The 25,076-nt window shown below is 43.0% G+C and overlaps 1 protein-coding gene across 1 annotated transcript in view; it reads left to right on the top strand.

The window, feature by feature from the left end:
• PLXNC1 (plexin C1) overlaps positions 1-25,076 on the top strand; it is a 142,693-nt gene that overhangs the window by 59,844 nt on the left and 57,773 nt on the right. The window contains exons 6-11 of the mRNA XM_002921782.4: positions 3,750-3,903; positions 7,104-7,191; positions 9,273-9,375; positions 9,517-9,618; positions 20,201-20,343; positions 23,024-23,203. Coding sequence (XP_002921828.3) covers positions 3,750-3,903; positions 7,104-7,191; positions 9,273-9,375; positions 9,517-9,618; positions 20,201-20,343; positions 23,024-23,203 — 770 coding nt within the window. The remainder of the gene's footprint in view (positions 1-3,749; positions 3,904-7,103; positions 7,192-9,272; positions 9,376-9,516; positions 9,619-20,200; positions 20,344-23,023; positions 23,204-25,076) is intronic.

Raw genomic sequence — 25,076 nt, forward strand, 5'->3', positions numbered from 1 at the left:
GGAAAAATATTCATATACTTGACATCTAAAAATATACAACAAAAAAGATAACTAAAGCACAATTCAGGAAAACGTTTGCAGCAGGCAAGATATTCATTGATATTAAAACCAGGAGAAATTAAAAAGAAAAACGCCAGGACACCAAAGAGTGGGCAAAAGCATGCATTCTCACGAGAGGAGGTTTAGAAAGTTAGACATAGGGGGCTATGTTCAACTTCACTAGTTATCTAATAACTACAAATTAAAGTGTTAAGATATGCTAACACCTGACATTGGCAATGCCAATTAGCACAGCCTTTTTGGAGAGCAATTTGGTGTTCTGATTCAAAAGTCATAAGTATATTCATTCTATTTGAAACACTAATTCCAGGCTTTGAATTCTGAAGAAGTAACTTGAAAGAACCAAAACTGTAAGCAGGCAGATGCCATTGCAGTAGCTTTGTAGACTGAGAAACCTGGAAAGAAACAAACTGTTTGGCAATAAGCAGAATGGTTAAGTAAAATAAGGTCTGCTAACCTGCTCGAATGTTGTGTAGCAAGCTCTCTGGCACCGTGGACATGACCAGCTAATAGACATTCAGACTTTCTACCTCATCTGACTCTTTGTGTCTTCATTCACTCTCTATCCAGCCTAGTTGGAGAAGGAGCTGTCAACCTGGGAAGGATTCCCAAGTTGGGTTTATTAAACCAAGGCATCAGCTTTTCATCTATACTTGCCTGGAACCCACACCCACACAAAAATACCTTCAGCACCCTGGCTTTTCTCTCCTTCCACTCCACTTGAAAAAACTTGCTATTTTCAGAGCAACTCCAATCTGGTTTCTGCCACAGAGTTCCCCTGTACTGTTCTTGCTGAGGTTATTAGCGAACTCCTAGCCATTCCGGCAGACACTGTAAGTCCTCTTACTTGGTCTGTTGTCTGTGTTCTTGAAACCCCCTCTCCCATTGCCCTCCCTCCCTTGGCACACCGTGTGCATGCTCTCTTCCTTGTCTCTGGCCGTGCCTCAGCCTCCTTTGCTGACTTCATCTCTCCCTGACTCTGAATACTGGAGTTGTTTTAGACCCAGTTTGGGCTCTTCCTGTCTTTGGCTCTCTACTTTGTCTGCTGACCATTTTATCCACTCCCTTGTCTTTATGTCTCATATCTGTGCTCAGATCTCCATTATCTCTAGCCCAGATTGCTCCTCTGAGTTCCAGGCCCTTATCTAACTCGATCTATCTCTTGACTATTACACAAGTATCTTGAACTAAACACACCCCAAATTGAAATCTTGCATTTTCCGCCCAAAGTCTGCCTCTCCGTGTGTCACATCTCAGTACACGGTACTTCTATCCATCCGTTTTTCTTACCAAAATCCTTCATATCCACATGCCCTACTTCGGGTCCTGCCCATGCTACTTCTAAAGGGTATCCTGAACCTGTCAGTTCTTTCCATCTCTACCATCCTAGTCCAGGCTTCTATCCCCTCTGGAAGATCTCTTCATACCGTATGGCCCTCCAGTTTCCGAAAGGTGACATCCTCCCCACCCCACCCCTGCCCCGTGTTTCTGCTAGACTATAAGCTCTTAAAGGACAGGGACTATAGCTCTTTGACTCACTAAAGCATTTAACACCTTGCACAGCACTCGGCACATGTTAAGAGCTTGATAAATAGGGAACAAATAAAGGTAATGATTACAGTTATGTAAAAGCTATGTGAGAACTGGAAGGAAATGTGGAAAATAAACTGCTGAAAAAAGGATTTCAAAAAAATTTCCGATTCTGGTGTTGTAGTGTTTGAGTAATGAAATAAATGTAAGGCCTGTATGTTTACAGGGAATAGGTGATCATGTGTTGAGATGTATGTGCAGTTATAAATGCTGGGTCGAAGGAGGCAGCGTGAATGAGAGCTCAGCCATTTGTGGGAGGTGAGCTAGTGGGAGCGGTTTGGGCTTCGTTGCTATGCTCAAGTCTGCTCACAGTGGGTGGACTTCAGTTAAAGCTGGGTTATAAGAACTTGCCTTCTCTGGCAAGACTTTATGGCTGAGAAACAATGTTCTGGAAGTGGAAAGATGGCGCTGACCCCAGGAGTAGATTGGACATAGCAAGCTGATTTAAGGACAAGAGGCAACAGAGTTTCAGGCTGGCCATTTGGAAAATGTGGATGAAAGTCAAATGTGTAACAGAAGACGGACACCTCCCAGGCTGTCTGGGACTGTAGCTTTTCATCATGGTTGGCAGGTTACCACTTCCTCTGCTCCCATCTTCCCACCAGATCCCCCTCACGCACCTGCTGCCAAAGGGGTCCACCACTGACATATCAATTCCTTTAATTTCCTTTTTTTTCTAACCTTCATTTTCTTTTTTTAAAACTGAAATACAATCACATCTAACATTGTGTAAGTTTAAGATGTACGATGGGTTGGTTTGATGCATTGATATATAGCCATATGGTTACCACCGTAGCATTAGCTGACACCGCTATCCCATCACGTTGCATTTCCTTTTTTTGTGGTGGGATAATTTTCCTCTTTCAACATGAGAACTGGCTGCCTTGTTTCTTTAGATAATTTGTTTGGAAAGAAGTTGCGTTAGGGGAAATTCCAAGATATTCTCTTGGTGTCCATTTGTGTACGTACACATATAGCCTCCCTCCCCAAAACTCTGATCGTATGTTTGACCACAAACTAAAACCTTAATTTTAAGTAGATTTCATAGGTCACCTTCCTTAACTATAATCTAATAACATTACCAATAAGAAATAAAGAAATGAAAAATGTATCTTAGCACCAAGAAACAAGGTACATCTTAAATAAACCCTGTCCTAAATAGAAACAAATGAAAAAAAAATCATGTGTTTGGATGGGAATACTTAATATTACAAATATATAAGATCTCCTAAAACTGATGCATATATTTAGTACCATTCCAATTAAACTCATAATCTCCTCACCCCCATTTGGGTAAGATAATCTTAAAATTTATATGGAAGAGCAATCAATATCTAGGAGATGCTAAGAAAATAATGAAAATAAAGATTTGCCTTTTCAGATGTTAAATATATTTAAAATCACAGTAGTAAAAGCTTGACATTGAAATAGAAGTGAATCAATAGATAATTGAAACAGAGCGGAATTCAGAAATAGATTCCAGATACATGATAATTTAATATATAACAAAAGCGGTATTTCAGTTCCGTGGGAAAAAGAGGGTGTTTTTAAAGTAAATGATCATGACATAGCTGATTAACCATCCGGATAAAAATAAAGTTGGACCCTTATCTCATACTTTACATAAAAATAAATTCCAGATTGATTACAGATAGAAGCTTAAAAAACAAAGATGGTGGAACAATTTTATATTTGTCTATAGGCTAAAGTTTGGGAATAGCTTTATAACCAAGGCAAAAACATGATGACATAAAACACGTTGTGTGGGGTAAAAGATACCACGCATACGAGTTGCAAGACAAACAGATTAGGAGACAATATGTGTCAGAAATATGACAGATAAGGATTAATATCTATACCAAGCGCTCTTAAAAACGATAAGAAAAATACAGAGCAGAAAAATAGTCCAAGAATATGAATATGTGATTCACAAAAGGCAAATCAAATAGTCGATAAGACGTCTCTTTCTTTACATCAGCAGTCTGAGAAGTTCTCCTTCTCTGGCATGTCAAAGGGTGAGTTCCCTTAAGGCTCGAGGATGGATGGCGAGGGTCCCAACACAATGACGTGGGTCCTGAATCTTTTCCTTCCCCACACAGACTACAGTGACTGTGGTGGGAAGCTTCCCTCCCAGACGCTCTGAGTGGGAGTGCGTGGTGAAGAATGTGGACACGGGCAGGCAGCTGTGCAGGGGTCAGAGTCCGGCGAGCAAGACCTGCGCCTGCAGCGTCCCCACCAGAGCGACCTACAGAGGTAGGTGGGCCCTTTGCTGGTTTCTTGTTTGAAAGGGAAGCAGGCAAGAGAACGTCCTGAGTGCAGATGGCCCAGGAAGCGAGTTGAATGTGAGGGGGTCTGTACAGTCCCACCCTATAGACCCAGTCTCTGCCCACCTCCTGCTGTCCCCTTGGTGCTGCTCACCTTGGCTCTCCCTCATCCCTTGACTCCAGCATCCCGCGCTAACATGGGAGTGGAGAATGATGAAGGAGGGGATGCTGGAGACAGCAGTGGAGTAAAGCTAGAGACCGTGGGGCTGACCCCACCCAAAGGGCTCAGATAATTCAGAGATGGGAAGAGCTGGGAATGCCCTTGATGTGATGAGAAAATAGAACAGCTAATGTTCTATCATCATTGCATTCGTTCAGAAAGGAAGTGTTATTGAATATCTACTATGTGGTGGGCACGGTGCTAGCTGCTGGGGATACAGTGACCAAAAAAGACAGACTTGCTCCTTGCTGACAGTATTTATAGTCTCTTGGGGTAGAGACAGGTAAACTACTTGTTACCATGCAGCGTGCAAATGCACAGAGAACCACGAGAAGCAAAGGAAGGAGGCACCTAAGTGAATCTGGGAGGTAGAGCCAAAGAAAAGGGGGAAGAGTATTCTAGGCAGAGACCAACTAGCTTGCTGGCTAGAAAGAGAGCTTTGTTTGAAGAGCCAAAAGAAGTTCTATATGGTTTAGGCAAACGGGGTAGGGACAGATGGAAAGCAGAGCAATAGAAAATAGATACCAGAGAAGACACAGAGTGTCTGGTATAAAGAGCCATTTGCATCAATAAATTTTTGTTGAGTGAATGAATGTCTGCAGGTGGAGGATGGCTAGAAGAGGAAAGACGTGAGCTGTGAAAAATCAGACAGAAGGAAAGCTGTTAGGGTGATCCTGGTGGGGGTGACAGAGCGGATGCAGAGACAGACAGGGATGGAGAGAAGTGGACAGATTCCAGAGACGGATAGGAGTTACGGTGAACACACTGAGGATTCATGAATCCCTGTGGGCAAGAAAGACTAGAAGTGGGGTCACATCATTGGTGCAGGCCTCCTAAAATGGGGGACGATCACGATGGAATGGAGTTTTGTGGCGAGAGCTGGTGTCACTCAGTTAATCCCAAATCTCTCCAAAGGGAATTTAGTGCACCAGGCCAGAGACGCAAGCTTTAAAAATGCCTCTCGGCCACTGGGCTCTTGGTAACTGTTTGGGATCGAATAGCTTGGAAAATGATTTGAGTTCTCCATTTTTCTTTGTTTACACTATGCAGCCTTTGTGATAGACTTCTAGTTAATTTTGCTCATTATAATGCAGATCTTACTCATGTATAAAATCTGTTTTTCAAGGTTTTGAGATCACCTCGTAAAGCTCTTTGGTCACATTGAGAGCCTCCATCCATTGCATCCGACCTCTGCCCTTTTCTTGGAATGCCTTGCATATTCTGAGCCTGCAAACAAACTCCCGTCCCACCTTGTGCACTCAGCCAGTGTCATTGCTAAACCTGTGTCCGTGCCGTCACCCCTTTCATCAAATCCTGTTGCCCTTCTGCTTTGAAACGTTGGAGGAAGAGTCACTTCCTTCATAACGGTCCAGCTATTTGGACACCTCCCACAGTCCCCACAGGCACCCCCATCTTGGTAGCCAGGTGCTACATGGAACTCAGACCACTAGTGGGATGTTTCCTTGACTGTCCTGTCATTGTTGGGTTTTTCCACCTAAGCCATTTTATCTCTTACAGAATCACCGTAATTGCTACCAGAGCAGAGATCAAATATATTCGTTTCCTTGTGATATTTCCCAGTGGTGTTTTGTGCATGGCTGACGTGAAGAAAAATGCAACTTTTTCTGGTGTTCATCACTGAACATTGTAGATTCCACTGAAATGTAATTTCCCTGGGAGTCTCTCCGTGCTTCCTGTCTGTATGTCCGTTCTACTAACATTTACAAGTGGCTCTGCCAATGCTCTTGCTAAGAGGTCAGGCCAGCCCTCAGCCCTCCTTGTCTTTACAACCAAGGGTTATCCTTTCACATATAACCCCTTCATGTGAGCAGAATCATATGTGGCATCCTGGCTCTTAGTATGTTATCACTGTAGAAAAGTATCTTAAGATAAGGGTTCTCAGACTTTGGGAATCACACACTAATAACATTTCAGTAAGAAAAGTAAAGGGTGCCAACAAACTTACACCAACTTATTTGGTCAAGCGAAGCCTTTCGTTTTTAAAGTCTCATCCTCTGTCTCCACTAACTCATAAAAGGAAGACAGTATCCTACCAAATGGTTGACGGTGAAAACCTCACAGAGGAGCACCGGTCCCTGGACACAGTGGGTTTTGAAGGGGGCCGCTCCAGGCCGCGGCACCCAGCCCCGGCTGTACGCAATCATGTCATGGGGAACACCGCCCACCACAGAGTCCCAGAGGCTCTCCGGGTGTGTTACGTCAGGATATCGAGGGGCGTGGCTCTGGGAACGGTTCTCATCAGTTTCTCAAGTGATTCTGATTGGGATTGGGAATCATCTTGGATAGAATATGGAAGTTAAAGACATACAGGAACGATGACGTTTCTCTAATGCTGATTGAGCACGGTTTTTATTTTTCTTGTTACTTTATTCTTTTCAAGGGTTTCTACCCAATGAGTATGTTTTCCAAAGCAAATTAGAAAACCTTTTATCATAGACTTGGCAACAGTTGACTCCAAGAGGATCACGGAGCCCAGCCCATGGGAAGCACACTTAGGGTCTGTTGGGCAAACATCGGTAGTGTGGATTTTGCTGAAGCTACAGGAATTTCGTCTCTAACATTCTGGTTATCATGTTCTAGGCAGTTCTTGCTCGGTGACTTGTTTTATTCTTATGTTGTGGCCAATTACAAGCTGAGATAGTGATCCCGGGGAGAGTATGAGATGTAAATGGGCTGTAAAATGGCTTTTTCCTAGTGATTATCCATGGGAGGCTTGGAATGCGAGGTGGGCCCGGGTCTGTTTGGAGGCTTGTGCTCTGCACTTTGGCTGCCTGATGTGAATGGCCCACGGGAAGGAACCACATACTGATTGAAATGTTAGCAAACAGCTGGCACACCCCCACCCTCTATGCAAAGGAGGCAAAAATATTTATTTTTTGCATTTACAGCTTTGCTTGACGATAGCGGGACTCCACCGTAAATGACATTTTTTTCCCCCTTTGCTCCAGATGTTTTGGTTGTCAACGTGACATTCTCCGTCGGTTCTTGGCATTTATCAAAAAGATTCAACTTTACCAACTGCTCGTCTTTAAGAGAGTAAGATTTTATTTGAAATTTAAATATTCTCTCATTGGTTTTAATTTATTTATTTGCTTTATGTCTCCATTTCCTCCATAAAGAACTCTTTTGTGGAGTGGAACTTTCTAAAGTGCCTTTTGGAGCATGGCCTAACAGGAGATAGGAGGGCCCCTGAGCTAATAAGCTGGCTCGTTCAAGCCCTAGTAAGTGAGGTGGAGCAGCTAAGGAGCAAACAACTGGGCTTAAGAGTTCCTCCCAACAGGGAAACACGTTTTCCCCAGACCACAAGGCGCCTTGGAGTGAGTAGAGTGGGGTGGGGGGGAGAGGGGAGGTGGTGCTGCTATGTTCTCCCCTGATCGGAAAGGCTTTGGGAATTTGAGTCAAGGGAGAGGGTGTGAGCATGAGGCAAGGGAGATCATCAAGGAGAAGGACAAGATGAAATCCCTTTCATTGAAAGAACATGCTCATTCTCCCCCCGCCCCCACCTTTTTGTATCACCTTTGGCCATGTTGGGCTACGTACCCCCTGAGTTAGGGCCACACCTCACTCCTTGCCTCTGAAGCAGAAGATAGGGAGGAAATGTGTTTCTCAGATTTCTGATTTTCCAGTTGAAAGATGGGTTGGAGGTTCCCATGGAAACAATGGGAAGCTGTATTATTAGTGATTCTATAGTTCATTCAGTCGTTTGATTGACCAACTCTGTGGGTATCGAATGCGAGTTTCTTTTGGCCTGGCTTGGGAACCACTGTTGGTAGGGGGGGAAATGAATTCAGGCTGGAAACGGAGTTGGAGAGTCCCTCTACAGCTAGCCAAACAGGAGCCCCTGGACCACATCTTTATTGCTGTGGTGCTCTCAGAGAAGGATCAAGTTCAGTTCTAGTAAACTAGATGAATTTCAGGAGGGAGAAGAAACCAAACTTGATACAGAAAGCCTCAGAAGTCTGTGAAAATAGGGAAGAAGGGGCAGAGTTACAAAGAATTTTATAGCTCAAAGAGGGCTGAAACATAAAGCAGGTTCCCCCTCCCCAGTCAGAGGCCAGGCGGAAGGAAGTGACTGACCCGGGGCCCCACAACTAGGTAATTAAGAAGCAGCTGCTGAGACCCGCAGCTCCCCAGAGGGAGAGAGTGCCCCGTCCTTGGGTACCTACTTCCCTTAGTAAAATGCACAGTACAGGACTCGCCCCTGCAGGGCAGCGGGGCAGCAGTGGGAACACAGATCACAAGGCTGCTTCTAGCTCACGTGGGTGGCTGGATAAGCACGTCCAGTGAGCCGTGTTTTCTTCTCCCGTCGAAGCAGCAGTTTCTCTAGATTAGAGTCACAGAGTGCTTTGGCATTTCTAGAAGACTCTATAAAATACGAATGGTGCCCCCTCTCCCTGCACTGGCCCTCTCACTGTCCCAGCCTGACCCCCCCGCCCCGCCCCCCGTGGCTGTGTTTCCAGACCAACCTCAGTTTCTGTTTTTATTGTTCCTTCAACTCCGATTTTCCTATGACGAGCTTTTCAAGCCCTCCACTGTGATCCTCACGTGATAAGTTATTTGATTAGTAGACACAGCTCTTCCTTAATTTGATGAAAAAGCCAACAGTGGCACCCCTTCCCTCTACTTGCCAGGCGATTCTTTTGGTCTCCCATCTTCCAGGCAGTTGGGGGTTGTTACCGCTCCAGCGAGGGAGGGCGTGCTGAGCCATGGCTGGAGATGGGGAGGTCAGTCTCCAGAGGGAAACTTACCTGAGGGTAGACAAATAGCAGAACCAGATTCAGAAACAGAGCCAGTGGGTTCCTGTTATCTCCCAGCACAGCAGGTGACCCCAGCTTCCGGTTTCCATGGCAACAGACCTCCAGGTGTGATGACAGTCCATCAGCCCGGGGGGCTGCCCAGAGCAGGGCACAAAGTCAGTTCTCTAGCCCCAGCCTCAGAGGACTGTCTTCTCTCTCCTGGGTTCATCAGTCTGTCCAGGGGTTTGGTTTGGGGTTTTTTTTTTTTTTTTTTTTCTGATCTTCTTTTAAATGCTTGCACACCGCATCACAGAGGGAAATTGTGGGAGGTGAACATTTTCCTAAAAATGCAGGAATTAAGTTGGTTTTCTGTGTTGCCAGATGCCCGGTATGTATTGGAACTGGCTGTGCTTGGTGTAAAAGTGAGAGGAAGTGTATCCATCCCTTCACAGCCTGTGACCCTTCTGATTACAAGCGAAGCCAGGTAAAGTACCCTTTTTGGTATTACAAGGTTTAACCACAAATAAATGTTTGTGATCACCCAGTCCCAGTCTGTCTTTTGTGTTTGTTTCAAACTCTGAATTTCCCATCTGTTCGGATGTTGAAGGGCTATTCCTTATTTCAGGAACACTGTCAAGCTGCTGTTGAGAAACGGACACCACCCAGGACAGCAGGAGGAGGAAGATTCACGGACAATAAGAGTAATAGGACCCATCAGGGCTTGCAGGTCAGACCCTGGTTTTGGCCTCATGACAGAAAAAATTCCCCTTTTAAAAATGACGGTAACAACACCTCCTACTCTGGGTTCCTTTAAAAAATTCCCTGTTTTACTCTCTACCAAAATTCCCTTTTTTACCTTTGATTTTTAACCAAGTTCCACTTAATTGGCTCAATACATCAAAGACTGCACGCTCACATAAAAGAAATTAAAATTCTGTAATTATGAAAAATGATATTGTTCCAGTAGGAATAAAATTTTCAAGGTGACTTCGCAGCTCACTCTGGAGGAGTTAGAAGGAAGCAGGTAACACACAGCACTGAGGGGGTTTCAGTTCGAACCACACATTTGCTCTGGCATTCCTGGGGGTTACGTGGGGTGAGGGGAGTCTATGCAGAGTATACAAACTAACCTCCTTCAGATTGCCTCTCTTTACTTTGTGGAGGTGATCTGACCCATAGTTAATGCTTTTGCCAAAGCAAAGAGTTGTGTCTTATGATCTATATATATACACATATATATGCATATATAAATGTATATGTATACATATAAATTATATAATTATAAATATATCATAAATATATACATATAAATATAATATAATATTATATAATATAATATATAATATAATACATATAAATATAATATATTTATATGTATATATTTCTGTTTCCATTTCCCCAAAATTTTCTTCATGGAAAAATATTTTCCATGAAATTTCCTTGGAAATTCCACTGATTTTCTTCATAGCCAATCACCAAGATCAACCAACAGACATGTTTGAAAAGAAAGGATATGACAATGTGAACATTCCGGGCGGAGTATAGTAGCTGTGCTGAGAGTGGCTGGCTTCACTGAGCCGACAGGAGTTAATTGAGCATGTACTATGTGGTGACAAGCAAAACAGGATAGGTTCTTGCTCTTACTAATCTGGAGGTCTGGCAGGAGCAGACAAATTAAAACACAACATTTCTTTTTCTAAAAGGCTCCGTTTTCTATTTCATGACTAATCTATGGCTTTGATTTATCCATTTGCTGTTACTTCAGTTCAAGTGCCAATATAGATAAGTAGCACATTTTTCGTCGCTACTGAAATGTTGATAGTAACTTGAGGTGAATGACTAACAGGCAGAGGGAGTGTGAATCAAAATGGATTATGAAGTTAATTAAAGGCATTAGAAAGGCTTGGTGTGCCAGTATCTCCAGATTTGAAGTGTTTGAGGTTTTATTAAGTGATGGACTACTCTTCTCTTCCCATTAGCTTGTAAAACTAAGACATAATGACAGGTATTTGGATTAAGGAAGCAGTGGCTTTTTAAAATAATTAAATTTCTCTTTTGTTATTGTCTTAGTTGTTTCTTTTCAATTTTAGTAAGAGATACCTAATTTACCATCTTTGCCACTTCTAAGTGTGCGGCTCAGTGGTGTTAAGGACAGGCACACTGTTGTGCAACCATCACCACAGTCCATCTCCAGAACACATTTCATCTTGCAAAACCGAAACTTTGTACCCAATTAAAAAATAACTTCCCATTTTCTCTCCACCCCCACCCCCTGCCAGTCCCTGGCAACCACCATTCTACTTCCTATCTCTATGAATTTGATTACACTAGCTACTTCATATAAGTGGAATCATACAGGAATTGAATTGTCCTTTTGTGATTGGCTTATTTCATTTAACATAATGTCTTCAAGGTTCATCCATATTATAGCATGGAACCCAATTTGCCTCTTCTTTAAGGCTGAAAAATATTCTACTGTATGTATATACTACATTTGGTTCATCCATCCATCTGTGGTTGGACACTTGGGTTGCTTCTACCTTTTGGCTATTGTAAATAATGCTGCTATAAACACGGATGTATAGATATCTCTGGAAGACCCTGTTTTCCATTCTTTTGGGTACATATCCAAAAGGGAATTGCCGAATCATGTGGTAATCCTGTTTTTTGATTTTGGGAGGAATGCCATGCTGTTTTTCATAGTGTTCTGCCATTTTACATTCCCACCAGCAGTGTACAAGCATTCCAGTTTCTCCACATCCTTCTAACTCCTGTCATTTTTGTGGTTGTTTTTATGGTAGCCATCCTAAGTGGGTAAAAGGTGGTATTTCATTGTGGTTTTGAGTTGCTTTCCCCTAGTAATTAGTGATATTGAGCATCTTTTAATGTGCCTGTTGGCCATTTATGTATCTTCTTTGGAGAAATGTCTATTCAAGTCCTTTGCCCATTTTTTACTCAGGTTGTTTTTCTTTGTTGTTGATTTATTAGGTGTTCTTTATATATTCTGGATATCAACCTCTTATCAGATACATGATTTGCAAATATTTTCTCCCATTCCATAGGCTCCCTTTTCAATCTATTGATTGTATCCTTTGATACACAGTTCTCAACTTGGTGAAGTCCGGTTTTTCTCTTTATTTTGTTTCTTGTGCTTTGGGTGTCCTATCCCGGAAATCATTGCCAAATCCAATGTCATGAAGTTTTCACCCATGTTTTCTTCTAAGAGTTTTATAGTTTTAATTGTTACATTAGGTCTTTGGTCCATTTTGAGTTAATTTTTATATATAGCATAAAGTAAGGGTCCAACTTCATTCTTTCCCATGTGGATATCCAGTTTTCCAAACACCACTTGTTGAAAAGATTGTCCTTTTCCCATTTAATGGCCTCGGCACCCTTATCAAAAATCATTTGACCAGATAAGCAAGGGTTTACTTCTGGGCTGTGTGTTCTGCTCCACTGGTCTATATGTCTGTCTTTATACCCATATCACACTGTTTTCATTACTGTAGCTTTGTAATAAGTTTTGAAATTAGAAAGTGTGAGTCGTTCAACTTTGTTCATCTTTTTCAAGACTGGGAAAAAATTAAACTTTTATTTTGAGGGGCGCCTGGGTGGCTCAGCGGTTAAGCGTCTGCCTTCGGCTCAGGGCGTGATCCCGGCCTTACGGGATCGAGCCCCACATCAGGCTCCTCCGCTATGAGCCTGCTTCTTCCTCTCCCACTCCCCCTGCTTGTGTTCCCTCTCTCGCTGGCTATCTCTGTCGAATAAATAAATAAAATCTTTAAAAAAAAAAAAACCAACTTTTATTTTGAGGTAATTGTAGATTACGTGTGCTGTAGAGAAATAACACAGAGAGATCTTCCATATCTTTTGCCTGGTTTCCCCCAATAGTAATATCTTGCAAAACCATCACAGGTATCACAACCATGATACTGACAGTGATAACAGTCAAGATACAGAACAGCTCTATCACCACACCCCCTTTCCTCCTCCCTCCTACTCCTCATTTCTGACCCCTGGCTTCTACTAATCTGCTCTCCATTTCTATAATTTTATAATTGCAAGGAGTCTATATAAATGGAATCATCCAGACGTGCCTTTTTGGGATTGGCCTTTTTAACTCAACATAATTCTCGGGAAATTTATCCAAGTTCTTTTATAGATCAGTAGTGTGTTCCTTTTTATTGCTGAGTGGTAGTCCAGGCAATGACTTTTAACATTTCTTTTATGTTAGTATCTTCCTGTGCCTTTTGACCTTCGACACTGGGTGGTTAGAAGAACCGGCTGGGTTACCAAGAGGGCAAGACAAGCCTGAACGTAACCAAAAGTCCAGGCCTGTCTCCAGTGCTGCTGTGTGAATGACCCTTCTTAGTTTGGAGAAAAGTATTTTGTTGATACTGGAATGTTTTCTTTAAATATGTGGCTCAGAACAGAATCTTGATTTCGGTTCATAGGGAATGACGTAGTATTGGTCACAGGAGGGATTGCTCACGCTCTGGCGTATGCTACTGTCTTTCATTATCATGTGGATGTGTAACTCCACATTTCTAGTTTGGGTCCTGTGTTGGCCTTAAATGAAGTACTGAACACTTGTCCTGGCAGAGAAGCCACTGAGAGCTCTCCCTCGATGCCTCTTCCCACATCACCCATGTACTGAGTGTTTCCTGTGTGCCGGGTGCTGGAGACAGAAGGTGGGGTGGTGCAGACCTCTTCTTAGGCTTCGTGATGCTGATCTGGAGTTGAATCTTCCTACAGGTGTACATTGAGCACCTAGTCAAAGCCATTATATTGAGCTTCGTGGCTACAATGAGGAGGACACAGATGAATCAGGCACATGTCTTGCTATCAGTCTCAAGATTCTTGTCCATGAGTACATAGTAAGAATATAAGATAAAAAATATTAACATAGGAGAAGTACCTGAAATTACACAAACTCCGAGAGCCTGGCTGTGCCCACAGCCTTGGCTTAGTCATTGCTGTTTATTTAAGCCCAGTGCCTGGCAGCTAAAAACACTTAATCAGTGTGGTTGGTTAAGGTTTTGATGGATGGATGGATTGATAGACAGAGATGGCATTTCAGACAACCGTTGAGGGATAAGACACACAGAGACAGAAGACTGGGTATTCTAAGCAGAGGGGCTAGCATTAGCAAAAGCATAGTGGGTTGCCAGAAAATTCCAGGGCATCCATACCGGGGTCCAGGAGACCCCAAGTAATTCAGTCTGGCTGGAGAGAAGGGTACAGGAAGTCCTGGGACACAGGGCTGACATGACACTGTAACCTGCATCTATGGGACCTTCCACACCAGGCCGAGGAGCTTGGGTTTTGTTCTTCGGTAGCCACAGAATGCTACTTGAGACATTTATCTTTTAAGGTGTGAATTTGCTCATCCGAGGACGTGGCACTTAGGAGACAGGGTTCCTGGCTCAGTCGCAGGTTGGGCCTGCTGCCCTCATGCTGTTTCATGCCCTTATCCCCAGTCCCTTTACCTGAGCTACAAATATGTGTTGTCATTCATCAGGGAGGGGGCTGCATTAAGGAAAGACACCACCAAAATTGGGAAATGAACTCAAAACCCCGTGTTTGCCCTTTGGATAAGAAATACTGTCAGCCTTGGAGGCCAGTCTCTCTCAGACAGTTGGCCCCGTGGCCCTATGCTCACCTCCCTTCCTTGCTTTTCTTAACAGTCTTCCACCTGCTGAGAGAAGAGCTGGCTGCTCTCCCTCTCCTGTTCTCACAGAAAGGTTGTGAAGATCTATGAGATAATGTTGTTCTAATATTTGTTATTCTTCTCCGTCTGCTTATCTCGGTCGGGTGGAAATACACCCTACAAAGCCGTGTCTCCTGCTCTCGAGGGACCTACATTCATAGTGTTCTTTCTTTGTCTTCATCGCACCTCCTCTTCTCGTCCTCCACCACTTCTGAATGTGCATCCTAATTTCTCCCAGGCAATCCAAATTGACTCCTTCAGAGACCTTGCCTTGAACAGCGAAATTAAGTTTAAGATCTACCTTGTTGGGTGGCTTCTGTGGGTGTAGCAGTGGGCTAGGTGCTGTGGAATGTAGTGGCAATCGTTCATTTATCCATTTATTCAAAATGTGTTTATTGAGCACTTACTATGTGCTAGACAGGTGGGCAAATTGTGTGCCCTCATGGAGCTTACACTGTGGAACTTACAGTATTTTGGAGGAAGTAAAATTCGTTTTCATGAAGCAGGTGACTGTGTACAACAGAAGAAGATGTAAGAAGGCATGCCAGAATGTACTAAATTGAATAGGGGTAACCCATAGTTTCTGAGCCTATGCTATGTCCTAAGCTCAGAGTATCTCTTTATGTAAGCTTCACAGTGAACCTGTTATCCCCATTTTACAGACAAAGAGATGCTGGCTTGCAGAGGATAGGTGGGTAGTAAATGATAGGCAAGAGCTTTGAACCCAGGCAGTCTGATGCCAGAGCCTACAGTTTTAACCACTACTCTACACTGTATGACCTCAATGAATATAAGCAAGTATTAAATGATGTAGTGTTCATGATAAGAGTCAGTCTGGAGGGGAGAAAGCTAACGTTGGCTTCTCTTGGTGTTAGACTGGCAGAGCCTGTCCCGTCTGTGGCACGAACGTGCATGGGGTGAAGACCTCCAGCCAGGGCAGGGGTATTAGCTTTAGAGCCTCCAGAGAGGGGCGGCATCTTCTCTAGAACTGGGAGAGCAAAAAAGGCCCAAGATGGGAAACTGAGGCCTGTAGGAGAGTGGAGCAGCAAAAGCCTCGTGCTGAAGTCGAAACTCAGCAAAGGGGTGGATTTGGAGTGGCGGGGTTTGATTTACACTCAGGGTCTCTGGAGGGGAGGAGCTGCCCGCCCTCGTCATGGAGTTCCAGTCACCCAGGCCAGTTCTGTGTTGCCACACTCGGAAGAGGGTTCAGTGGCCAAGAGTAACAACTTTGTGGAGTGGCCTTGGCAGCCCCTCCTGGGGCCAGGCCATCCTCCCCTTAGAGTCTCCAGGTCAGAGAAGTGAGCCTTGATCTCTTAGCCCAGGACCTTAGTCTGTCATCTTCTGGTCTGTCTCAGTTGCCACTCTGATTCTTGGTACGTCCTGGGGCCAACTGGAGATTGGAGGTTACATCCCATTTCCTGGGGCCTGTACAGGGGCCTCCATGAGGGAGTGTTCACTTGGGGCTGATCCATGACCCTGTTGTCCTAGCTAGTGCTCATTTTTCTTCGGCGGGATTGTATTTTCTTTCAGTATCTCACCTCCTTTTATACATTTCTATGTCCGCTGCTGGTCACTGCTTTTTTCAATTTCTACATTTCATGAATACATTACTTCTGTCCTTCTCAGTCATTAATAAAGATGTTAAATAATAATTCTGAACCAAATATTCACCCCTGTAGGGCCCTACAGGACACTTTCCTTTAATTAGTTGTGCTACCTTTCATCTCTCTAATGTCCTTTGGTTTCAGATTTCCAGCTGGTTTTGAATCCATGTGACTTTTTATCCAGTCCTGTTTGAACTAATTTCACCAGTGAAACTCTGAGAGATGTTTTACTGAGCGTTGATTCAGGTCCAAGCCTACCGAGAGCTTTGCTATATTCAGATTTTTTTTTAAACAGATTAATAGAGTACAATTTGGTCTTAATAAACGGAGCCTTCCTAATGCACCTCTTTCTGATATTCTTTTCAATCATAGCAGTATTTTCTCCATTAATGTCATGGTAATTTGAATTGTGTTGACGTCAGACTTCACAAAAAGTACTCTTACTGTCAGAAGTGATCCTTTAGACCTTTTCAGAGATAGCTGTTTCTTAGGGGTTGTGCTGTTTCCAATATCTTACAATGACTTCGTTTTAAGAAAATAAAAATAAGTGGGTATTCTGTAATCACCTAATTAACCAGTTTCTAATGTGCTTTCATATACAAAAAAGGGAATAATTTAAACTGGTGAGCGACCAGAGTTCATAGTGTTCTATTAAATAATTTAAAATTGGGCAGCCACTTAAAAAGAGCTCTTATGTCTTTAAAATGCAACTGACAAGAAGTGGACTGTTCTGAGGTTAATTGCTGAATAACACAGGTGGTGAAGGTTACCGTCAGTGGCATTTGGATTTGGTGCATGGAAATCCTTGGACCTAAGTTGAGGGTGGAATCCTGTACGGCTGGAAGAAAGCATCTCTTTGTATCAAACTAGATTCTGTTTTTAAATTAACCCCTTCGGTGTGTCAGCTCGGGGGCCTACCACTTCATACCAGGCTCTGAGATTAACTCTTGATTAAAATATAAAAATAGATCTAAAATAAGTGTGTGAAACATTTGTTGGGAGGTCATTCTTTGCCTTCTGTCTGTACAGGATTTTTAAAAACCTTTATCCGTAAAAATAGAAGATGTTATATTTCTAAGAATTGTTGCAGCCACATGGTACAGCCATGTAGCTACCCTCTCTCTCTCTTTTTTACCTTGTATACCTGTACCATGTATTCGATGAGGTCCTCTTGTTAGCCCTTTAATTCACTTATCAACATCAAGAGAGGTTCTCCAAGCAAACAAAGGACAACTAATCTGACCCTCTTTGCAAACAGACTAGAAGCATCTGCTTTCAGGAGATAGACCAGGGTTGGATTTCATCCTAGACAGCCAATGGAAACTTCTCTAAACAAAAGGGTTTAAAAATAAAATCCTTTTGAAATAGCAGGGCCGTCTCTGCTCAGGGAGAAATAAAAAGTTAATAAGGCAACGTGGTAGGTCCTCTGATGGTGTTTATAGAACCATTTAAGACACAAAATATAACCCCCTTAAATTTTTTTTTTTTACTTTAGTTATAAGTTTCTTTTTATCCTCTCCCAAGAGTAGAGAAGCAGCATTTACTTGGGGTGTATGAGAATCTTGCTGCAGCAGATATCACAGTATCAATACAGAGAATCCAGAAGGGCTGTCCAGAAAGAAACGTGGGGATCACAGTGGACTTGGATGTAAATGTGCGTCTTTTTTGGGATTAACGTAAAACAAAATGCAGGCTATCTTGCTGCCCTAAGAAGGCAGTGGACTTCTACTGTACAAGGGTTAGCACATTTTTTTCTACAAAGAGCCGGACGGTGAATGGTTTAAGCTTTGTGAGCTCCGCGGTCTCAGCCACAGCTACTCCCGCTGTCGTGCGAAGCAGCCACGGGCGATACGTTCCTGAATGGGTGTGGCTGTGTTCCAAAAAGACTTCCTCTGTGGACACTGAAATCAGAATTTCATGTATTTTCGCATGTCCTGGAACATTATTACTATTTTGACATTTCTTTCACGGGCCATACAAGGGCAATCGATGGACGGGATTTGGCTTGCTCCAGGCAAATCCAGTAGTTCGCCAGCCCCTGCCCCGGGGCACGCGTAGATCATGTGTCTCCCACAACACCTGGGGCTCTGCTGGGGACCCCATATGTGCTCAATAAATACGTGTTCACTTAGCTGTCACTGTGTCAGAGTGAAGAGTAAGCCTTTAGCTATAGAGCACACACTTGACATTTGCAAGGGATTTATCTTGAAGTCTTTGCTAATCCCCCCATTCCAAGTACCACTCTTGCAGATAATTTCCCCCATAAAATGCAGTCAAGTATAACAGAATAATTAAAGTGACCCTTTCAGACCCTTCATGATTCTATAAATATGGGGCAAAAGTCCTCTACTAAGTGATTAAAATAAATTCTGCCCCTGGAATCAGTTCTCTGTCACATTGCATCATTGCTGTGATGACGTGAACGATGAATTGACCTCCATCTGCAGAATCCACACTGCTAATGAGTGCGGGTGACCGCTCTACGTACATACAGCACCTGTGTTTGCCGGGGAGCAGAAGCCAGCCTCCCTCTCGGCAGCCGTTGCAGCCCGAACAGCCCTGCAAGTCCTTCGTGAGAAGCATCACACAGAGGAAGGAGCAGAGGGTAGCAGGCTGCTTCAGGAGGCAGGTGGCAAGCCAGCGCTGGGCATGACCAATGCTCTCCCGGTGCCGTCAGCGGCTTCCTCCTAGATTTGATCCTCCATGTGGATACATTTGGCATTTATGGCTTCACCGAATATCACATGATTTTGTGTGTCTGGCCCTGGAGGTTGTTTGTAGATGTCAAGTGTCCAAGCATGAAACGCACTCACGCTAGAGACGTGCGGCACTTTATATTTTGGCCGGCGTCAGAGTTGTCTGCCCTGTCTTGGTCACCATACTGTAGAAGAATACAGACATGCTGCGAATGGTCCACAAAAGAACAACAGAATGATCAAAACGATAGACGGTAGCATCTGTAGAAGAAAAGTGAAAGGAATCAGAATTGTCTCGTCTTTGAAAGGAAAGGATTCTTGCCATCAAATAAAGGCCTTATTCTTTTAAGGAGAATTTGTAATTTTTTTTTTTAACTGTGTGGAATACTTGATTTGTTTTGTTGTGTTTTTAGATTTTATTTATTTCTTTGAGAGAGAGAGAAAAGGAAAGCACAAGTTGGGGGAGGAGGGAGAAAGAGAGAGAGAATCCTAAGCAGACTCTGCACTGAGTGCAGAGCCCGACGCAGGGCTCCCACAACCTGTGAGGTCGTGACCTGAGCCCAATCCAAGAGTCAGACTTTTAAGAAGATTTTGGTTAGACATCGCACACAGAGAAGCAAGGTGCGTAAGCCCACGTGACATGGGGCCTCGGGTAGCAGGTTATTGCAAGGGAAACTTTCTTGATAAGGGCCTAATAAAGTCTGTAATGGGTACCAGGGAGAAGCAACAGTTCACCACAGTGGTTTGGCATCTGACTACAGGATATCAGGTGGCTGATTGGGTTCATTTCTTGAAGTTTTTCCCTGCAGTATACTCCTTGATTCAAATAGCCCAACTGAGACAAACAAAAAATAGGGACTGTTTTCTAGGGAATTAAATTTATCCAGAATGACATTTATTCCAGCTTAATGACAACACTGGCCTAGTGTCAGCAGAGTCCTTGTCTTTCCCTTCATGCTGTTGTGTGGCGAGCCTTCTGAGGCCGTAAGGCAGTGAGCGTTTTCGAGTCTCCAGTGAGATCTCACTCTTCAGACAGAATGTCAGACTCTTCAACTGTATTTTCAACTGTCTTGTGAGACGAAGACTAATTGGCTTGACCTCATGCTGTCGCATGTTGAGAGACGTGAATCTTCAGCACTCTTCCTTGAATTCATTGATTTCATTAAACACTGTCTGCTTGTGTTTGCAAAATGTCGTAATTTCCCAGTGATTTCTTCGAACGGCAGCACATAAACAGATTTTTTGGAACAATGCCATTTCTTGGCTTTGATCTTGTGTATGAATCTTTATTTCCAACAGGTCTTTTACCACATTAAGTCTATTGAGCCACGGAAGATATCGACTTTAGGGAAAAGTAACGTGATCGTCACGGGGGCAAACTTCACCCAGGCTTCCAACATTACGATGATCCTGAAAGGAACCAGTACTTGCGAGAAAGATGTGTGAGTTGATATAATAGTTTATCCTTGGTAATATAGGAAAAAGCTCAAACTTATGCCAGAGGCATATCATTGTAATTATAATCTTTCAAAGTATTGCCATGTGCCAAAGTGGGCCATTGTTTTGCATATTTGATGTTACTTAAGTTCAAGGAGGAGAATAATTAAACACCACATTTGAAGTTCATTGTGAGAGAATCTGTACCCTCTTACCCAAGACCTCAGAACCCACCAATTTCAAGGGTGTTGCCTATTGAAGGTCTTGATTCCTATCTATTAATGAAATCAAGTATTTTGAGTAGCAAATATCATCTTGAAAATGATCCCCATAGAAAAATAGTTGCATACTTAGGAATTTGACGGTAAAATAGTACCGCTCTTTCAATGTATCACCCAAAGTTGAAAAAAAAACCAAAACCTTTCTGATCTGTTTTATTCTTTGTAACCTTCTCTTCACTGGATTGGTTTCAGGCTAAATAAACTAAGTGGAACATATATTAGTAGTTTACAAAAGACTAAACACCCCAACACAGATATCTGGCCCGTGTACCATTTGGGCATCATTATTTCTGTAACTTCTTTTCCCCTAATTCATCCTTTCAATAAAACTTTGAGAGAGAAAAGAATTTTTCAGTGTCTCCCCGACATCCTTGTGCAAATGTTACCCCCAAGAGAGATGTCATAATAATAACACAATAGATAATATGAGTTTTCTGCTTGTTAGCTTTCATAAGTTTGGGTTAATTTGAAGTAAAAGACAGGGCAGTCTATATGAAATAAAACACTGCGCTCATTCTCATTATGGAAATGCATTGGAGACAATGTGCTGAAGCGTGGTGTTTTGGTTTTTAACTACTAAAACAGATTTGTACAGCATTTTAATCTGCCACACTTATTTACTGAATTTTCTGTTTTAATTCATTTGCTGCATATAACCGCCATCCTCTTCCCCCTCCTCACAGTAATTTTGGGAAGTCTGTCATCTTGATGGAGAAAGCTGTTCATGGGTGGCTCTGCTGTTTACCAGAATTATCAAGCACACATTAGCGGCTATGTCTATGTGGCATAGGCATTTTTGTCCGTTGATCCTGGCTAAATACCTTATTGCAAAAATCTTTCATTTTGTGTAGCTAAATCTGTGAAGTTAGACACCTGTGTGTTCACTGAAAGGCAATCACCTTCACTGGAAAATAAGTTGGTGTTCAGAGCATTACCCTGTTTTTGAGTCTTTATGCTCTCATTTCAATTCCGAATGTGCCTTGAGATACTGCAGTTATTGAATTAAATGACTCGGAGGGCTTTCTGCATGTAGCATTTCCGTAACCACATCAGAGTGGTGAGCCCAAGTTCATGAGAAGTAAACATAATACCCAGTTAATCCTATATCTGAGTTCATGCCGTAATCCCAAACTCTTTTAATATGGTATTTTTCAAATGCCTAATTATTCTTAAGGGAAAAATACAAGAATAATAGCAGAATGACCCACATCTCCACCTCTTTCCTTCCAAAATTTATAAACAAGTCTGGATTTTAATGATCAGCCATTTTACGATGAATTTCCTAGAGCTTGGCTCTGAATATAAAGCTTAGGATGTAAATCCGAGGTAGTGTGAATGCACACTGGCTCAGATGCTTTTTGAATTTGCCTTATTGTCGGGCTCCAGTATTACTACTTAAAGGACATGTGCGTTAACGGTAATAATCATGCACATACCCTCTAAGTAGTAACAGTAGATTCACACGTAGCATCATTATACTGAGTGTTATTCAGCACAAACCAGTCTTCATGATTTTTTGCTTTAAAGGGCCATTGTAGACCTGATGTACAGAGGAAGTGCAGGTCACAGACAGAATATTGTACAAGGCTTTGCTTTGACTGCTGAAGGTGTTGAGGGCAGTCCTGTGGATGTCAGAAGCACCCAGGATACTCCCAACTAATGTCTTGTCTGGAGCTCCTTGGGAGGTAGTTGGCTCTGATGCTGATTGAACCCTGAGATCCCCAGGCTCTTGGCATAGACTCTGGCCATGGGTTCTTTGCTCTCTGAACGGCAGAATCTTCTAACTCTACCTGGGATGGGGTTCTACCCTTCTACCGCTCAACTAGAACTTCTCTTTTTTTAAGCTTTCCGTTACAGAAATTTCCAGTCATACCCAAAAGAGAACCTCTCTGTACCCATCCTCCAACTTCAAAACTTAGCAACATTTTGCCAATCTCATTTCATTTTTGGAGGAGAGGGACGAATGGTGGCTGGAGTTTTCAATAGCATATTGCAGACACCATATCCTTTCTCTCACATGTACTTCAGTCTCTTTCTCCAACAGATGAAGATAGTGCCGTTCTCATACTCAGCAAAATCAACAGGAATTCCTTAATCTAACTCAGTACCCAGGCCATGTTCCACTTTCTTTTAGGACTTCTTAAGGGAAATGGTTACATCTCCTTTCCCCACTTCTAAGGGAAAAGCAAATAAAAACATAAACATGCACGGAAGAAAGAGGAACTCTGCCCCAGATGATGCCCGCAGTGGCCAATGGCCCCTGATGAACCAGCAGCTGCATCCAGCTGTTCTGATAGTTTGTGAACTCTTGCAGTTCAAGTCAAATTCATACACGGTCATGTTCAGAAGTCAACTGTGCTAAGCGTCTGGGTCCTTTAAGAGGTGTTTTTCTGCCCTTTTCTAGGATACAGGTTAGCCATGTGCTAAACGACACCCATATGAAATTCTCTCTACCATCAAGCCGAAAAGAAATGAAGGATGTATGTATCCAGTTCGATGGCGGGAACTGCACATCCGTGGGACCCTTGTCGTATATTGCTCTGCCACACTGTTCCCTCATATACCCTGCCACCACCTGGATCAGGTGCTTTCTAGATTCATATTTTTCTGTCATTGTGTTAAAAGGGATCATGATCTCAGGGTTGTGAGATTGAGCCCCACATCGGGCTCTGTGCTGGGCATGGGGCCTGCTTAAGATGACCTCTCTGTCTCCCTTCCCCCTGCTCTTCTCTTTCTTTCTCCTTCTCTAAAAGAAAAAGAAAAAGAAAGGGGTCATATGCATAAAGAGCATGGATTTCACTCAAATAAATATAGAAATAGTCGTCCTATGTAAATTCCTCTCTCAGAATTCCCCTTAGGATTTATTCCTAGAAAACACACACATACCTGACCCGCAGTCGTCCCCATGAACACTGTGAACATATCCTGCTTTCCTCTGAGCTGTGGCTGCCAGGAAGCTCACAGCTAAAATGTGCGTTCATACTGTGGTTTCCCTTCAGATTGTATAAATCTTTCGCCTTTTAAAATGTTCATTCAATTGCAGTACCTACTCTTAGCCTACGTTTCTGATACAAATACACGACATCTCACTCCCGCCCGTGATACAAAGCTTCTCTCTTACATCTTTCATTTTATAACCTTTCGAGTAAGCTGTTTTGAATAATTCGAGGAAATATTGGGAGCTATCTAAATGAGAAGCGGTATCTACATTTCAAAGATACTCCCTAAGAGAGAGATTGACATTCCAAAATAAACTCTTCCAGATGACTCCAATATATTAAAAAAAAAAAAAAAAGAAGTCGTCTGCCTAGTTGAATTTAAATTCGTATTCAGATTTTGGAATATAACCCTAAAGATATTTTCATAATAAGAGATTTCACCTAACACAGCATGAAGCTGATTTTCAAAGTACTGTCTAGATGAAAATGTAGATGAACCTTTGTCTAAAAAAAAAAATAAGGAAAAAAAAAAAAAACGGAGAGAAACACTTCTAGTCCAGTGTTCTTATTTAAGATTAAGTCAGAGGTAGATGTCAGGGTTGGTTCCTTCCAAGGCCTCTTTTCTTGGCTTGTACATAAATGGTCTCCTCCTTCTGTCTTCACGTGGTCTTCCCTCTGTGACTGTCTGTGTCCTAATCTCCTCTTTTTACAAGGACTCCAGTGATACTATTGGATTAGGGCCCACCCCAATGACCTCATTTAATCTTAATTACTGCTGTAAAGACCCTGTCGCCAAATACAGTCAAATTCCAAGGGACTGGGGAGTTGGGACTTCAACAGTTCTGCCTCTAACAGTGGCAAGAGAAAAATTGAAATTTCCAAACCAAACCTCTAGCATTGCACTCCCCACTCAGGGTCTAAATCCTTCCTATAAATAAAAGCAAACATTGACGTGGCACTCCCCACATGTCTTGTGTGTTACATCTATTAACTCAGTTTATCATCAAAAAAGGAATAGCCCCTTTAGCAGAAGAGGAAACTGAGGCATAGAGCATTCAAACGACTTGCCTGGGCTCCCAGGCTGCTGTGCTCCAAACCACCAGCGTTCTGCTTTGTCATAAAGTAAGGGCTTCTTTATTATCTTTTTAACTGAAGTATAGTCGACATACAAGATTACATTAGTTTCAGGTGCACAGCATAGTGATTCGATGAGGCTTCTTAGTGTCCAGTCCCCTGCGCTATTCTGAGCCCGTGACTCTGAGGTGGGCCTGGGCAAGCACATGGCTCTGCCATCTGGCCATTGGCAGGGCATGCGCGGCTCGGTTTTCTAGTAACGGCGACAGGCTGGCATGAAGCCAACTCAACCCTTCCCCCTTGTGACTGGTTCAGGGCCTAGTGTCTTCCTTCTGCCCTACACAAATTGGCCTCCTCATGCTCACCTCGTGGTCTTGTTGTCCTGGGCCCGGCTGGTGCACAGAGCTGGCATTCCCAGGCTCCTGTCCCCTGGAATGACCTACA

Source organism: Ailuropoda melanoleuca, chromosome 15 (genome assembly GCF_002007445.2).
Source record: "Ailuropoda melanoleuca isolate Jingjing chromosome 15, ASM200744v2, whole genome shotgun sequence".
NCBI lineage: Eukaryota > Metazoa > Chordata > Mammalia > Carnivora > Ursidae > Ailuropoda > Ailuropoda melanoleuca.